General features: G+C 49.0%; 1 protein-coding gene across 1 annotated transcript in view; it reads left to right on the top strand.

Moving 5' to 3' along the window:
• The window catches only part of CLSTN2 (calsyntenin 2), a 126,267-nt gene extending 109,877 nt beyond the window's left edge, over positions 1–16,390 (top strand). Inside the window, exons 8-15 of the mRNA XM_049775833.1 lie at positions 791–957; positions 5,534–5,682; positions 8,462–8,682; positions 12,025–12,195; positions 12,457–12,602; positions 12,717–12,840; positions 13,507–13,691; positions 15,591–16,390. Of these exons, the coding sequence (XP_049631790.1) occupies positions 791–957; positions 5,534–5,682; positions 8,462–8,682; positions 12,025–12,195; positions 12,457–12,602; positions 12,717–12,840; positions 13,507–13,691; positions 15,591–15,791 (1,364 nt within the window). The 3' untranslated portion in view covers positions 15,792–16,390. The remainder of the gene's footprint in view (positions 1–790; positions 958–5,533; positions 5,683–8,461; positions 8,683–12,024; positions 12,196–12,456; positions 12,603–12,716; positions 12,841–13,506; positions 13,692–15,590) is intronic.
• Positions 16,391–17,209: the final 819 nt, after the last annotated feature.

Below are 17,209 nucleotides of genomic sequence, written 5' to 3'. Positions count from 1 at the left end.
TGGCCATGTCGTGCAAGATCCAGGCAGAGGGATGCAGGCCAGAGCCCCAAGAATACCCAGGAGAACTAGGAGGCAATGCCCACTGTCCACACCAGTAAGCCAAGGCTCAGAGAGGTGAAGAAACCAGATTATGTCTCCCTCTGCCCCGTGGCCTCTAAACAAACCAGAGTACAGAACAGAGTCTAATTCTGTGGATACTTGTTGACCCAGGCACAGCAGGGGTCTGAGCTCAGCTTAGTCAGAGAGAACTTTCTGAGGTGAGGCTGTAGAGAATCTAAGCAGAGGCTAGACTTGGACAACTCAAGTGGAAATAAAAATAGGCAATTTCCTGACTGGCTTTTCCCAAGTGCTGCAGAAGACCCATTCACATGCTGAGAAGGGGTTGAGGAAATAGATGGAAGTTGGGCATATGCTATGAGCAAGAATTTTGAATTGAACATAGTCAGGGAAGTTTTCCCATTGCCAGAGATTTTGAATTTGAACTCAATTGAAATGAGCTCATTGCAAGACAGTCAGATGAGGTCCATGGCTGACAGTCTGGCACAAGGCAGAACTTGAATCAATCAACCTTAGCCATTCAGAAATCTAGGTGTCCAGGGCAGAGGCAGTTGGGATCATCAATATCCTGGTGGTACATGGCAGCCTGGTGAGATCTCAGTCATTGTGTCCACCTTGGAGAGTCAGAAGACAGTCACCAAGCCTAGAGTTCTCTCACCAATGAAAGGAGCCTTAACGTGGGTTTCCAGTCAACTACCTGGAGGACATTTAACTATGTGTGTTTATCTTCCAGGGGGAGAAGTCACCAAGCCCAGGTTTGCTCAGTTCTTTCATGGAAGCCTGGCCAGCCTCACCATCCGGCCTGGGAAAATGGAGAACCAGAGAGTGATCTCCTGCCTGCAGGCCTGCAAGGAAGGGCTGGACATTAACTCTCTAGAGAGCCTTGGCCAAAGAATTAAGGTAAGGAAGGAGCTGCCTCACTTCCAATCAGACTGTTCAGGTCCAGGCCACCCTGGGAAATTGGAGGAGTCCCATCAAGTTGGTATAAATGAGGTCTCAACAAAGGTCCTGCCACAGGAAGCACTGGTGACCATGACAGGATGGCACTCTATGTTTGGTGTCCATGCATTTGCATCTGGAGATAGGGTTCCAGTATGGAGTGACAAAGGGGTGCTCACTTGAATGTTTTACTGCCTACTAACATGAAGTAACACACATTCCAAATCATGTCTGAGGACTGAAGAGACAGTCCATGAGGCAAGAAGGTTGGCCTTACATACAGCCAACCTTGTTTGATCCTGGCTCTAAATATGACCTCCCCAAGAACCACCAAAGCTGACCTCTGATTTCAGAACTAGGAATACAACCTGAGTATTTCCAGGAATGGCAAACAAACAAACAAACACATCAATCAGTTTTGAATAAAAAGTTTGGACTGTGCCAAATCAAGCTGAGAGGAAAGCGGTGGGGGATGGGTAGCACTGGGTGAGGTGATGGGGCTGGGTGTCAGACCTGGCAGATCTGACAGATAAGATGAGGCAGTTTCTGAGGGAAGGTCAGCAGAGCTGCAGTTTTCAGTGTCTTGGGAACTAGAAGCTCCTCAGCACCCAGAAGTCAGAGTGATCCTGAGAAACTCCACCCAGGGCTGGCCACTTTACACTTTGGTGGCTGCTGCGGGCATCAATCCTCCAGAGTCTTGACCATGTCCATACTAGCCATACCCTTTATTTATAATGTGCTCCAGTGAGAAATGACAGCTTTTCTCTAGAAATATGGGTGCTCTTGTCTGTGGTTCTGGATCCTGAGGCTTCAACAACTGAGGAAGTTTTGTTCTTGCCCATTTCCCCAGGAAAGGATGACCTGGGCAGAGGTTCCTCTCAGCCAGCGTCCCCTTTCATACAGTTTTGCTGTTCTGCCACAGCTGCTTATCTGCCATGAGAAAGCCTGCCTATTCTTTCCCATTCCATTCTGTGAGTCTATGGGATTCCCTGCACAGTGGCATAGAGACCATCAGATCTGTGTTCTCAGTCCCTTTCTTGAAGTTGGGTCAGTCTGGGAACTGCAAGCACACAGGTGGACCTCGTTCTGGGATGGGCAGAGGGACCCATGAGGGACATTTCCTAGCCTGCTGCATCAAGGGAGCCTGGTCCTCAGGTGTGAGAGTATGACATTATTAGGCACTCCACACCCCAGGTCTTGTTCCAAATGCCTGATGAAACAGCATCCTGGACCCCACTGTGTGAGTAGTTGAGTACTGATGGCAAATGGACATTTGCAAATGGTGTCAGGGTCCATGATGCACAGAACCTGAATATGGGCCCAGTTGATCCTGCTGGAAACCACCTAGGGGAAGCAAAGTAAAGGAGAGCCCATTGGAGGAGGTGGCATCTGAGCAATAACTTTTGGATGAGTAGGAGACAGCCAGGAAAAAAGGGTGGGGTGAGACAGGAGTGTGGAGAAAAGGCAGAGACTACTTGAAGCAAATCTAAGAGTTTAAACTATGGCTAGGGGCTGAGCACCCCCATAGCACCCAGGGACCTTTAAACCAGTGTTCCCAGAGACCAGATGCAGAAGGAAAAGGAGCAAGCATGAACAGGGAGGCAGAGGCCACCTCTGAGACCTGTTCCCTGTTTGTATTTTTTTTCCTGTGGGTCCCAGGAAAAGGAGAATTGAGGAGATACCAGGAAAGGGTAGGATGGAGGCATAAATGGAGGCAGGCTGGTCCCTGGGGAAAGTGCCAGATCAGGGAAACAAGCAGAAAACAGGTGTAAAATCACCCCACATGCTGTATCTCCAACCAAAGGTGAACAAGTCTAAAGCAGAATTGCTGCACGAAATAATCCAGACCAGGCTGAGGGTGAAACACAGGCAATTCTGGCAATCTTCTATCTTGTATCAAGAGCAAGTTGCCTGCCAGATGGTCGTTTTTATTGAGTATAGAGACCACTCCCAGGTTGGAGAGTAAGGACAGAAAGTTCAGGCTTTCCTGAGCCAGTCCTGACCAAGTTGACATGTAAGACAATCTTTGTTTTGGGTGAAACCAAGTTGTAAACAAACAGAAAGAAACGAGGGGTGATCTGTGTTTTGAGTAAAACAAGTTATAACCTAACAAACAGGCTTTTCATAATATCATGTCAGGGGCACTACATATACACACACATTCATGTATACACACATACATACATGTACACACACATTTATGCTCTAAATGCAGATCTCCAGGGATTGTCACACATTCAGGTCTCCTGCCCAGGATGGCTTCAGGGAGGAAAGGCCACCATATCAGGCTTCATTACTGGCAACTGGACCAGGCCCACCTCACTTCACATTTTTAAGGCGATCTGAACAGGGTACACCTGGAGTTGAGATTTCACCTCCTGTTTGCAGTGTATGGTCAGCACTGCCCCTTCCCCAGTGATACAGAATTGCTCCCTTCCTTCCCTCTCTGTTCGATTCTGGAAGCTAGAGGGTCTTCGAATTACAAATCATGTGCAAGGCAATTTCTGTGCATGTGGTCAGCGCTTATGCAAAAAAAAACAACTGCCCAAAGTGGCATGACAAGCCGGCGGCTCAACCCCATTCCTGCAAATATCCATCCTGAGGAAGTGGCATGCAAGAACTAGAGCACTGTGCCAGAAGTTAATGATAAGACATACAATTTATGGAGCACCCACAGGGGGCGATTTCAAGTTCATTATCTCAACTCTTTCAAACAAATTAAATATTATGACCCCATTACAGACGTAAGGAGATTGGGGCTCGGGGACTTGTCCAACACAAGCCCGTGTGCTTGCCTTCATGCCAGCAACTCTTCTCAGAAGGTTTGCATGAAAATCATCAGGATCAGGGGCTGAAGAACTACTATAGGGATAACAATGTTTGTCTCATAGTCCTGATCTGGGTTTTATCCCCAGCACCCACTGAGTCCTATTGAGTTCCTAAACACAATGCTAGGAGTAAAGACTGAACACCACTGGTATGGCCCCAAAAGAAAACCACCAGACTCCCATCCCCCATGCATCCCCCCACCTCTCCCTCATTTAACATGAATAATTGCTTTTGTGTGTTCTAATGTCTGGCTCCTTCCCTCCCCAAGGGCTGACTGGTCTGAAGAAGTGAGACTCAGTACCCCCTTTTCCTTTGGGTTCCCCATGATCACTCCTATTTCTGACTAGTACCCAAATGTTTGGAGTCAGTGAGAGGCCAGCATGGTAGCCATCTTGTGAGTTCAACCACATGCCCAAGGAATAGCCAATTCCAATCCTCCCCTGTCAGTCTGCATCTCCCTGAAAAACATAGGAATGTGAGAAAGGGCCAGATCATGTGAACTTTTCTGCTAGGCCCTCCTGGACATGTCAATCCTTTAAGTCACAACTGCCTCCTATGTCAAAGGCATTTCCTAAAATCAAATGTACTTCAGGAGCTTGTTAAGATTTTTAAGTAAGAGACACTTTGCATGAGGTCAGAAACATAGTACATGAGGGCTGAAGTGATAGATCAACAGCAGGGTATTTGCTTTGCATGTGGTCGACCTGGGTTCAATCCCCAGCATTACAGATGGTCCCCTGAGCCTGTTAGGAGTAATTTCTGAGTGTAGAGCCAGGAGCACCCCCTGAGCAGGTATGCATCAAAAAGAAAAGAAAAGAAAGAAATAGTACAAGGATGCCTTGCATGCAGTTTATTTATCCCAAATACCACATCATCCCCTAAGTATCACCAGGTATAGCTTTGAGATCCCCAAATAATGCATTGCCAGGCTGGCCTAGGATTCAGTCAGTACCTCAGGGAGCTGAGCACCACAAGACTGAGCACTAACGCATTCTTGAACCCTTGCATTGAATCCTATTCACACAAGGAAGGTTCAGGACATCCTGAATACCACTTGAAGTCCCAATCCCAACCCAACAACACCTCCAATAAGGGAGCCATTCTCACATATGTGAGAATGTGGCTTTTGTTTGGATTCTTAGCAGTGGAGAGTAGTCCAGCTCTGAAAATGCAAAGTGTGGTTGCTCTTTGACCTGATACAGCATTTCTGGATATGTGTTCTACTGCTGTATCTGCATAACTGTGAAACAGTGCATGTAGAAAATCACTCATTGTGACACCATGCATAAAAAGTTAGCAAAAACACCAATATCAATTGAAGACTGGCAAAAGATATTATAATCTAAATAGAAGATTATACAGTAGCAAAAAACTAATTGAGAAAACTTTTGATGTGTTAATCTCACAACCTCTCCAAAATACAAACTTAGTAAAACATTGAAGTGCACTAGGCTACCTTTGGTGTAAGAAAAGAGAAAAATAGAAATCTATATTAATAAATTCCTAAGAGTACTGGAATGGAGAGATAGTATCAGCAGGTAAGGATTTGCCTTACACACTACTGACCCTGGTTTGATGCCCAGCACCCATGTGATCCCCTGAGCATCGCCTGGAGTGCTACCTGAGTACAGTCAGAAATAAGCGAAGAGCACTGTCGGGTGTGGTCACTAAACCAAAAAACTAATTTTCTGCCTCTTTCACCTTCCAGTACCACTTTAACCCCTCGCAGTCTGTCCTGGTGATGGAAGGTGAAGACATCGGGAGCATCAACCATGCCCTCCAGAAGGTCTCCTACATCAACTCCAGGCAGTTCCCCACAGCAGGGGTGCGGCGCCTGAAAGTCTCCTCCAAAGTGCAGTGAGTGCCCAGAACCTCAGCCTCAGGCTCCCTGAGGCTGCAGGCCTTTGCATGCTTCCCTGGCAAAGGAGGACTCTCACCTCAGCCCCATGGAGCTCCTTCTCCTTCTGGTTCTTTGACAGTGCCCCACTGTTTGGCAGAGCCAATGCAGTTTCCTCTGCTGTCTTAGTGTCAGATCTGTCTCTTGTGACTGCTGAGAGCTAGGTTTTAAGGGATCAAGTTTGGGGCCAGTGCCTGGTCCCTAGAAGGCACTTAGTAAGTGTTTCTTTGTGGATCACACTTGGTTGTGTTCTGGACTCACTCTGGCATTGCTCATGGCACTGCATTGGGTACCAGAGATGGAGCCTGGGTCAGCCACAGGGCGGGAACTGAAAATGGCCCCTGCTGAGCTAAGTATGTAAAGATGATGGTAACAACTGCTCATCTTGCTCTTCTCATTTTGCCGTCTCATTTATTTCATCCCTTTGTTCTCTTTCCAAAGAGACTTATTTTTTGGCTTTTAGGCCTCACCCAGCGATGCTCCTGGCTATGCGCTCAGAAATTGCTTCTGGGACCAGAGAGATAGCATGGAAATGGGGTGTTTGCCTTACATGCAGGATGGTGGTTCAAATCCCGGCATCCCATGTGGTCCCCTGAGCCTGCCAGGGGCGATTTCTGAGCGTGGAGCCAGGATACCCCTGAGTGCTGCCGGGTGTGACCCAAAAACCAAAAAAAAAAAAATTGCTTCTGGCTTGGGGGACCATATGGGACACCAAACCCGTGGTCCGTCCTAGGCTAGCACGTGCAAGGCAGATGCCTTATGCCCTGCGCCACTGCTCCGGGCCCCAAGGACACTTTTTTAAAGAACAGCACAGAGACAGAGAACTCTTGGACCTTAAACACCCTGACCCCCATTTCCTAGCTGCTTATAATGCTGGGCCAGGGAGCCTAACTCAGTGCATCATGTACTCCACTTCATCCCTGGCCTGGCCTCACCCTCCTGTATTCTCCTCCAGCCACATTAGACCACTGTGTCTACAAACATTTGTGTTTATTGACCTTGCCATTCATGAGGAATTCTGAGGGCTATTTGCAGGCTGCCTCCCTGAGGGAACTGGTTGCGCTATTTCTCTCAGGACTATTGGGAGTTCTAGAAAATGTCCTGGAGGTGTAGGGCCATTTCCATGGGACAGAGCTCCCTGTTGTCCACAGTGGACTTAAGGCATCGTCGTTGCTCATGTTCCCTTCTGGAAAGCTCCTCTCCTTGACTTCCCTTGTGAACACCCAGGCACTCAAATCCCTGCACATTTGTCATTACTTTGGCTCCATGAAAGATAAATTAAAATGAGTAGATATCTACATAAAGAGGAAAGAGAAGAGAAACCAGCTCTCAGGTCAAGCAGATGGGGGCCCTTTGTAAATTGTGGGGTTCATTTGGCCAGGGAAGACAACACTGGTAGCAGAAATCTATCCCATATAAGAAGGCTGAGTGACCCAAAATGTTATCACCTATTTCTTATCCAGAGCCATAGGACACTTTTGGACCCAAGAGATATTCCAAGAGAATCACAGATGAAAACCATGCAAAAATTTGGGGGTGGGGCAGGAGCATAAATACAGCAAGGAGGACATTTGCCTTGCATATGGCTGACTCAGGTTCAATCCCCAGTATCTCATATGGTCCCCGGAGCACCACCAGGAGAGATTCCTGAGCACAGAGCCAAGAGTAACCCCTGCTGGTTATGGTCCAAAAGCAAAACAAAAAGACTATGGAGCCCATAGGTAGGATATGGGAAAGGGTAGATTGTAGGAAGAAAACAAGATCAGAAGGGGACATGGTCAAGGAAATGATGAACAACATTTACCCAGATGACCCTTTCTTCAGGAACTTTCTTGGGGAGCTCGGTAAGGCTTATGTAGTCCCCCACCTGGGCTCAAGGCTCTCCATATATACTAAGGCCAAAATGTGCACAGCAGTGAATACCAGGGATTGAGGAGCTGGATGCTGAGTCTAAGGGATCATAACTAAAGAGAAGCTGAAGAGAATGAGGTGGGATGACTGAGGAGACTATAGCTGAGGAGAATCTGAAGAGAGGGGAGCTGAGGAGACTCTGAGGGAGCATAGCTGAGGAGAATCGGAAGGAACACAACTGAGAATCTGAGGAGAATCTTAGGAGAGGGAGCTGAGGAAACTCTGAGGGGTCACAGCTGAGGACAGTTTGAAGGCACAAAGCTGATGGGAGTCTGAAGAGAGCTCCTTGAGCACCCTCTGGCCAGGCTCTGTGTCTGTCTCTGTCAGACCCTTACTAAGTTACAAGAGCTGCCTCTTCTGCCCAAGCATCCCTGGAGTTTAGCCCCTTGCTTGGAATCACCGAGCCTAGGAGCAGCAGAGCCAGTCCAGGGATCTCTACGAGTGAATTCCAGGTCTTGTTCCCTGCCATCTTAGTAGCAATAGGCTATCCTCAGAACCAGTAGGGTATAGCAGGCGGATGCCTTTGAGGAGCACCAACCAGTTGGTGACAGTCATTTGCCTACCAAATACTAATGTTCCAACAAGCAGTTGCTATCTAATTAGAGTTGCCATTGTTTACTGTGTCAAAGGAGAATTAAAGGCTCAATGGTTAGGTGCTGATACAGAAAATTCCCTTTTGTTCCAGGGGCCCATCTTTTCAAGACCCTCAATTGCTGGTCTTTTGCCTCTCTGTGACTCTGAATGGGAATGGTTGTTGATACAAGGCTGGCTCCTAGGAGCAGCTCCTAGGGCTGCTTCCTTGGTCTCCTGATGGTGATGTTTTCCCAGGTGCTTCGGGGAAGATGTGTGCATCAGCATCCCTGATGTGGATGCCTTCGTGATGGTGTTGCAGGCCATGGAACCCCAGATCACCCTCCGGGGCACTGAGCATCTCTGGAGACCCAGAGACCAGTTTGAAAGTACCAGAGGGGTAGTTCTCTTCCCTGACCTCAAGATTGTCAGCACCTTGGCAAGAGCTGAGGGCCTGGGTGACTTGGAGCAGACCACAGGTACTGGTAAACAGGGTGCAAGTGGGGAGCTTCTGTCCTCATAATCACAAGCAGTCAAGAGCACAGCATTGCCCCTGCATCCCAAAATGAGTGACTCATGATGACATAGCAGACAAAGCTAAAAGCAGGAGGAAGATGCTGCTTAGCTGATTGTAATACACTTAATATGGACAGGATGGTAGTAGTTCACTGGAGACAAAGCTTTTGTACTAAATAATATAAGGAGACAGCCAGATGCAGCCAGGAAGATAGTATAGGGGTTAAAGCAAATGCTTTGCATGCACCTCTCCAGGTTTGATCCCAACACCACATGGTATCCCCAGGATAATCTTAGGAGCCCCAGAGCACCTCTAGAATGGTTGTAGAGGTCCCCAAGCAGCCCCCGAGGACTCAGGCACTGACCCACCAGCCCCATTGGCCAAGTATTGATTGCCAAAAATGTTCTTCAGGTCTCTGGGCACTGCTTGTAGTCCCCATCCACGATATTTTTTAAAAAGCAAATATAGAATTATAAGAGCATCAACAGAGAGGGTGAGTGGACTGTGTAAACTGTCATTGGGAGCCAGAATGATAGCATAGTGGTAGGGCATTTGCCTTGCACGCAGTCAATCCCAGATGGACTCCGGTATCCCATATGGTCCCCCAAGGCTGCCAGGAGTGACTTCTGAGCACAGAGCCAGAACCCCTGAGCACTGCTGGGTGTGACACCCCCCAAAAACAAAAACAAAAACAAAAAACAAAATAACAACAAATAAATAAAGCATCAAAAAGTGCCATGAGGGAAATGGATTTCATCTTAACCATGGAGTCCTGCAAGAAGTGTGAGAAGAGCCCGTTTGCTTCAGCCCCTCTTTGAATGCCTACAACAACAAACTCCTGGCTGGTGAGCTTGTATTATTCTCATAATCAGAGAAGCAGAGCAGCATAAAGAAAGAATGGGACTCCATCATAATACTTAGTGAAAAGTCAAGTTTTGTTCAGAAATACTATTCTAAACTCACAGGAAGCTTCTACCTTATTCATATTCATTATTGAAAGGGCTGTTCAAGGCAAGAGGAGGTATTGAAACCATCTGCCAGAGAGAAAGAAAGAGCCCTTAGATGCACTGAAAGCAACAATATATGCCGGGGGAGGGGTGGGCCCCAGATCTAGATGAGCCTTGGCCAGCTCTCTCTATGCCCTTTGCAAGATAGCCACTAATGCTAGTCTGATACCAGGTGGCTGCTTTAGAACTGTCAGAATTCCCCACTGCCTTTATCTCCACTGGTCCCTAGATGAGGCAGAAACATGCTGTTTGACCATCTGTCCAGCGGGGCAGCTTCCAGTTTTGTGGCAAAGATGGCTTCGCTTTGTAGCTTCCCCTCTCCCCTCAAACGAGACTAAAATCAGACAGAAAAGAAAGGGCTTAGAGTTCTGGGGGGCCAGCAGCATGGATCTGAAAGTATCTAGATTCTCCTGGGCAGACTCCAGCATGCAGGCAGCATGAGAAGCAGGGAACTGGGATGGAGGGTTTGGGGGCAATGATCTCAGTCCTTATCCCATTTGTGGGAGGTGCATGCAGGACAGAGGGTCAAGAGCTCTTTACATTGAATATGCTGCTTGAATAATCATTCTTAGGTACCTCGAACAAGCAGACTAATGGTGTCTGTCACCACCTGCTGTGATCAGTTGCCACTCTATCATCACCTCTGCTCCCTTGTTACCAGGTGTTGGGGTGGGGGCTTCCTGAGGCCTCTCTTTCATTCTGAAGGTATCTCAGGCTCTGGACTCTTGCCCATTCCATGGAAAAGAATTTCACACTGCAGACACCTTCAATAACATAAGCAAATATTTATGAAAGTGGAAGTGAAATGGAAAGTTAAAGAGAAGCTGAGAATATTTCAGTGCCAGGCTTATAGTTAGGTTCTGACTGCTAATGTGGGCCATCTAATGCAGGACCACTAATGTAGGGCAGGCACTGTCATTGTCCTACTGCTTTTTTGGATCCTCTGCTCTGTTCCTGAACTGCCCTGGCATGGGTGAGTCAAAATCATATGGTGACATTAGTAAGCCTGTTAAGGTGATTCCCCAGGTACACAACTAACTCTTTTTCCTTCCATCTCCACCACTCTCCCTCCTGGTCTCCTGTCCTTCCCTCCATTCTCCTCTCCCTTCCGTACTCTTCCTCCTGGCCTTTTGTCCATTCCCCTTCCATATCACTCCCTTCCCTCTCCCATTCTGCCTCCTGGTCTTCTATCCTACCTCCTTCTTTCTCCTCCCCCACTCTCCTAGTTTCCTGTTGTTCCCTTCACTCTTCTCTGCCATTCTCCCTCCTGGTCACCTGCCCTTCCCCTTCATTTTCCCTCTCTCTTTCCCTTAATCCCACTCTCCTCTGCATTAGTTCCCACCTTTGTTTTGCCCTGTCTCTGCCCTGTCTACTTCCCAGGAGTGCCAACCTCCCTTCTTTATTGTTGTTAACATACAACTCAACCTTCAACCCTTCTTCTGAAGGTATTTCCCATTACACTCTGTTCTGGACCATACACCACAACAGGTCAGAGAGTGCATTCTTCTGGCTCACCAGTGCCAGACTGGTGATGATTTGTTAATTCACACAAGGACCCCATGTGGCCACCTCACTGGGAGTTTCCAAGTTCAGCACATCCCTCAGACAGAGTGGAAAAGGTGTAGATGAAAGCTTGGGCCCATAATGCAGAAGAGAATGATGAGCGCATCACCACTAGCAGCCACCTAGGAGAGAGAGCAAGAATGACCTAGCCCACCTCCCACAAAGCTCTCCCCTTCCCAGAAACCAGAGACAGCCAGTTGGCAAAGCTCCATGTACCATGGGGAGTGGCCTGCCTGATCGCATATGAATGGAATTTAGGAGTTTGCCAGTGAAGCCAGAAGCCAGCAAGACTGGCAAGCTTCAAAAATAAGCTTGCAGAATTATTCATGAGTTCTGTCTAGCAAGACCAGAAGACACTTTGGGTATCCTTTCAAAATGGAATGGAATGAAAGGAATGCATCTTTTGGAAACCCTCTTTAATTTCTATTTCTGTAACTTTCAGAAAGGGTACAATATTTCCATCCACTTTTAAATATATATACTTCTCAAATTCATCTATTTGGACTATTGTGACCAAACCCTTCACATCAGCCCCCATCTAGGAGGGCTGCCTGAATACCCACCAGAACAAGGGAGGGGCTGCGTGAAACCACGCAGATGTCCCTCCTGACCTGATCTGGCCCTATAGCATGGAGAAAAAGAAGGAGGAGGAAAAGTAGGAGGAAGATGAGCCCCTTGGGCTGTGTCTGAGCTGTCCTCTGGCACTGTTTCCCAGGCATCTTCTCTGTCCACAGCCCCCAAATCACCCTTTTTAGAAGAAATGCTTCACAACCTAGACTTCTGTGACATTCTGGTTCTTGGAGGGGATTTGGACCCCAAACAGGAATGCCTGGAGCTCAACCACAGTGAACTCCACCAACGACACCTGGACGCCACCAACTCCAGTGCTGGCTACTCCATCTATGGTAAGGCCTAGTGCCCTCACCCAGGTCAGCTGTGGACTGGAGTCTGGATCAGGAGGGCAGCGAGGAACTCCTAACTCTTTTAGTCTTGAGTTGCTGGCTCATTCCCTCTGTGGATTGGTGAGGGGGCACCTTCTTTTGGGCTTAGGAAGGAGCACAGCAACATTTGGAAGATTCAAGCTAAATGTTTGGGTCTTTGTCAATGCTTTGTATATCTTCTGCACATTGACAAATTCTTCTCCTCTTCCATCCTCCCCCTGACAGGTGTGGGCTCCATGAGCTCCTATGAGCAGGTGCTGCACCATATCCGTTATCGTCACTGGCGTCCAGCATCCCTGGAGACCCGAAAGTTCCGAATCAAGTGCTCGGAACTCAATGGACGCTACACCAGCAATGAGTTCAACTTGGAGGTAAGGGACCATGTCACTGGGTGAGAGGGCAGAGCCCAGGCTCACTCATCCTTAGGAGTATGGCAGCAGCCAGCCATCTGCCTCTCCTAAACAGCAGTACTTTGATTCTTCTAGGTCAGCATGCTACACGAGGCCCGAGCGGTGGAGCAGGAGCACGTCAACCACTTGATTGTGCAACCACCCTTCCTGCAGTCTGTCCACCATCCTGAAACCCAGATCAGCATCCGACGTGGGTCAGGTAGGTCACCTTGGAGAGGGGGACTCTGAAACTTGGTACTCAGTACAGTCTGTTAAATGGAGCCAGAGACAGTACAGTAGGGAGGGCACTTGGCAGTCCTGGATTTGATGCCCTGGCACCCTAGACAGTCCCTTGACCCCTGCCAAAAGTGATCACTGAGTACAGAGCCAGGAATAATCCCTGAACACTCCCGGGTGTGGTGCAGAAACAATAACAATCAACACTATCTATTAAAAGATTAGGACCCAGCTACAAGAGGCCAGGATGGAGGAAGACAACTGGCACAGGGGAAATGGGGGGCCCCTGTCTCAGGTGGGAGCTTGTCTAGTACACAGGAAGCTGCACACAGAACATAAACAAGGCTGGCTGTTCTGTTGCCAGACCTGTGAGCTAGTTCGTACCACTGAGCCTGTATCACACTCCCCTTCCTATGCTTCCTGTCCAGCCCATCCATGCTGGAGTTTTCTCTGGAAACTTGTGACTTACCCTGCTGAGGCCTCACAGGACCCAGCTCCGATAAGGCTCCCATTATTGAAGGAAAGCAGCAAGTTTTTCCCACTGCCTTGGGAGGGGGCATACATGGGTACCTCCAAGGGACACTCCCAGAGGCACTTGGATCCATTGCCCTTTGCTTACCATGTCATATGGCTTCCTCCCTCACCACAGTGATCCCTAGCATTGCCACAGTGGTCATCATCATCTCTGTGTGTATGCTGGTATTCCTCGTGGCTATGGGCATGTACCGCGTCCGTATTGCCCACCAGCACTTTGTCCAGGAGAATGAGGCAGCCAAGGAAGCCGAGATGGACTGGGATGACTCAGCGCTCACCATCACCATCAACCCCATGGAGGCGAGTGCCCAAATCCCAGCCACTCCTTCCCCTTAGCTCCACCTGTGTCCACTGACCTTACCAAAGGTGTGACCTGCTCTCTCCTGACCCACAGAACCAGGGACTTCTAGGCAAGCTTCTTTGGGACATATGTCCTCTTTGCCTGACCCCACAGTCCCAACTCTGAGCGCCTGATTAGGGTAGTGCTGAATAGACTGAGAGTCTATTTAGGAGCTATGTCAGTGAGGGGCTTTTCCTTCATGCTGCCTGCAAAGCCCATGGAAGGCTCTGATGAGGTTAAAACAAAACCCTATACTGTACTTGCCCTTTTACTGGGGCTCTGTTATGTCAGGCCCAATTGAACCTGGGGTGTTCTCTCTGTGACCCCTCTTTGAATCTGCTCAAGAGTCTGGGAAGGAAGTATCATATGCCTTAACAAAGAGGGGAGGCAGTTTCAAGGCAGGTGAACAGATGGATCTACATACTAGTGGTGACAGTAGTATGGCCAGACTTCTGGTTCTGAAGTTATCATCTATGAGCCAGCAGCCTAACTACCCAGTCCTGAGGGGCCCATAGCAGAAAGGGAAGCCTTTTTTTTTTTTTTTTTACCTGTAATCTGACCCTGACTTCTGGACTAGTGGTACTTAGAGAAAAATCAAGGAAGCCTGATAGATATGTGGGGAGTTGAATGGCAAATGATATTGAGACAAATGGTTCTGTTCAGTGGAATTCCCAGAGTCCCTTATGCTGGTCTCCATCCCCATTCCCAAGCATGTTGTGTGGTTTCCCAGCAGGGGCTTGAGATGAGAAGTGAACCCACGACTGAGGGGGTGCCCAGCCTTCCCTACCCAGAGGGCTGCAGAGATCTGGGAGCCAGACCACTATGTAAGAGCAACCTGGAGGACCAGGCAAGAGAGCATCCACCAAGGTCTTCGAGGCTGAAGTGCATTGCGGAGACACCTTAGCCTCGGGGCATCCAAGACTGGCACTATTTGGAGGAGACCAGGGTTGGGGAGAGACAAGGGAGTAGCCAGGCAGAACATCCCAAAATGGCCTGGCTGAAGACCCCAAAAGCTGGGGTAGCATCCAGGGAACTGAGATGGAATTCAAAGGCCTGAGTAGTTGTGGGGTGGGGCGGGTAAGCAAAGGTCTATAACTCTCCTCTCCACGGCTACAGTTTAGGGACCAGTCATCCCATCTGAAAATGAAACTTAGGGGCAAGGCCATGTTCTCCCTGAGCAGCCAAAGGTATAAGGCTGGCATGCTCCAGAATGGGAGAAAGAAGCCTCTGGGCTTACAGTGCACATCTCCTCTGACGTTAGTTTGACCTTTTGGTTGTTATTTTGGGGCCATGCTCAGATTCTTGAGACTTACTTCTAGTTCTGCACTCAAGTATCATGCCTGGTGGTGCTCAGGGGGACCTTCTGGGATGCTATGGATCGAACCCTGGTCAGTTGCTTGAAAGGCAAACTCCCTCCTATTGTCTTATCACTCCGGACCCTAGTGTCTAAAGTTCTCTTCTCTGTCCTTCGCCCTTGGTTGCCTTTCCCCAGAAGTCCTTGGCTTCTGAATGGGTCTGGCCTTAAAGTAAAGGAGCCCCAAAAATGCCTCCACTCGTTCCCAGGTGGAGAGGCCTTCCCACATGTACCTATCAGGGGTCTCAAACTCAACTTCCCTGGGGGCCGCAGGAGGCAAAGTCGGGGTGATCCTTGAGTGCAAAGTCAGTAGTAAGCCTTGAACATTGGGAGGTGTGACCCACACAACTAAAACAAAACACAACAACAATAGATTCCTCTAGGGCAGGGCCACAAAATGTTTTACGGAGGGCCACAAACGGCCCGCGGGCTTTGAGACCCCTAAAAGTGGAAAGGTCTCTTGTGGGCCCCTGAAAGGTACCTTCTTTGTGTCCCTGACTCTCAGAAGCACCAGGAGCCAGTGCGAGGGGAAGAGGAGACAGAGGATGAAGAGGAGGAGGAGGAAGACCTGAGCTCCAGCAGCAGCAGCGACTCCTATGACAGCGAAGAGGAGGTGGAGAAGGCCAGGCTGGGTAGAGGCAGGGGCAGGCAGAGCCCGGCCAGGCAAGCCCAGCTTGAGTGGGATGACTCCACCCTCCCCTACTAGCTCAGCTGCCGCCCCGCCCTATCCCTTTTGTATGCCCACCCCCTCGTCTGCCTGAGCCTATCACATGTCGCCTCTAATTTCTCATAGTGGGTGGGGCAGGCCTCCTTGGTACCGTACTTTCAACCTTGGTCTCTTGGTCCTAAGGTGGTTCCAGAGCCAGCATCATCCATCCCCCTGGGCATTCCCTGGAGGAGGACTTTGTCCTGTAGTCCCCATGGCTCCTGCCTTGGGCTCACCCCATGTAGACCTGTGCCTTGGCTCTCCCCGTGGAGGACAAGCTCAGTCTCTCTGTTGCTCCCCTTCCCCGGCCTCCTACCACCTTCACTCCCTGTTGGGTGTTCCCAGAACCTTCGGGTTCCAACTCACTGTGCGTACTTCCTCCCAACCCCATGACCTCTCTCCATCAGACCAACAGGTTCCCAGGTTCCCCTCTCTGGCAGTCCTATAGGTAGGGCATATGGGTAGGGCATTGGGACTTAACACCCTGAGATCTAAGCCTGTAGGGCTGGAAAGGCAAGTTTTGGGGAAAGCCTAATGTTTGCAGGAAAAAAATTCTTGGACTGACCAGACAGAGCATGCGCATGCCTTGAACCAACTGATAAACTCTCGCTCATCCAACACGCACGCGCGCGCGCACACACACACACACACACACACACACTCTAAATCTTTCATTTGCCCTCTCTGTAGCCACAACAGATCAAATGAAAATCAGAATGTGAGAAGCTACAGGCTCTTCAGATCATGGCCAGAATTCCCCCCACCTCAAGACCTGACAAGATCTCACATCTGTACTTTAGGCAAGGCCCAGGACCTATTTGAGGTGACGTGTGTGTGTGGGGGGTCTCTCCTAGGCCAGATGGCAGCCTAGTGATTGACAAGATACTCCTCACTGAGTCATGGCCCCTAACACTGTTTCATGTGGTTTTGTCTTTTGAGGAAATGCTTTCCTCCTAGAAGCATGAGGGCAGGCAAGTCTGAACTGCACAGAGTCTGAAATGACTGTTGGAGATAGCCACTAGGAATTAGAAGCACTTTGGGACAATAGCAGTCTCCTTTCTTCTTCTCATGAAAGGCATCACACTTCGCGTGGCGGGCAACTTCATCTGAAAACCTTATTTCTTTCCTCCTCCTTGTTTTAATAAGGAAATTTTCCCCCATCTCTATTTCCAGTGGACAGCTCCTGAGGTGTTGCTATGGTGACTGGTGTGTGATCTTTTGTGGACAAAAGAATAGCAGGCACAAATTAGGGCCCTTACAGGACACACCACACACACACACACACACACACACACACACACACACACAAATGGACACGCACGGCATACACCAGGCTCAGGATCAGCTTTGTCCTTGATGTATACAATCTCTCCCTGCATTCCAGTCCTTACATACTAGTCCATTAGAGCACAAAGCTG

This window comes from Suncus etruscus, chromosome 6 (assembly GCF_024139225.1).
Source record: "Suncus etruscus isolate mSunEtr1 chromosome 6, mSunEtr1.pri.cur, whole genome shotgun sequence".
Taxonomy (NCBI): domain Eukaryota; kingdom Metazoa; phylum Chordata; class Mammalia; order Eulipotyphla; family Soricidae; genus Suncus; species Suncus etruscus.
The sequence above is the reverse complement of the archived record's forward strand: the minus strand, read 5'-3'. Positions and strand labels throughout refer to the sequence as shown.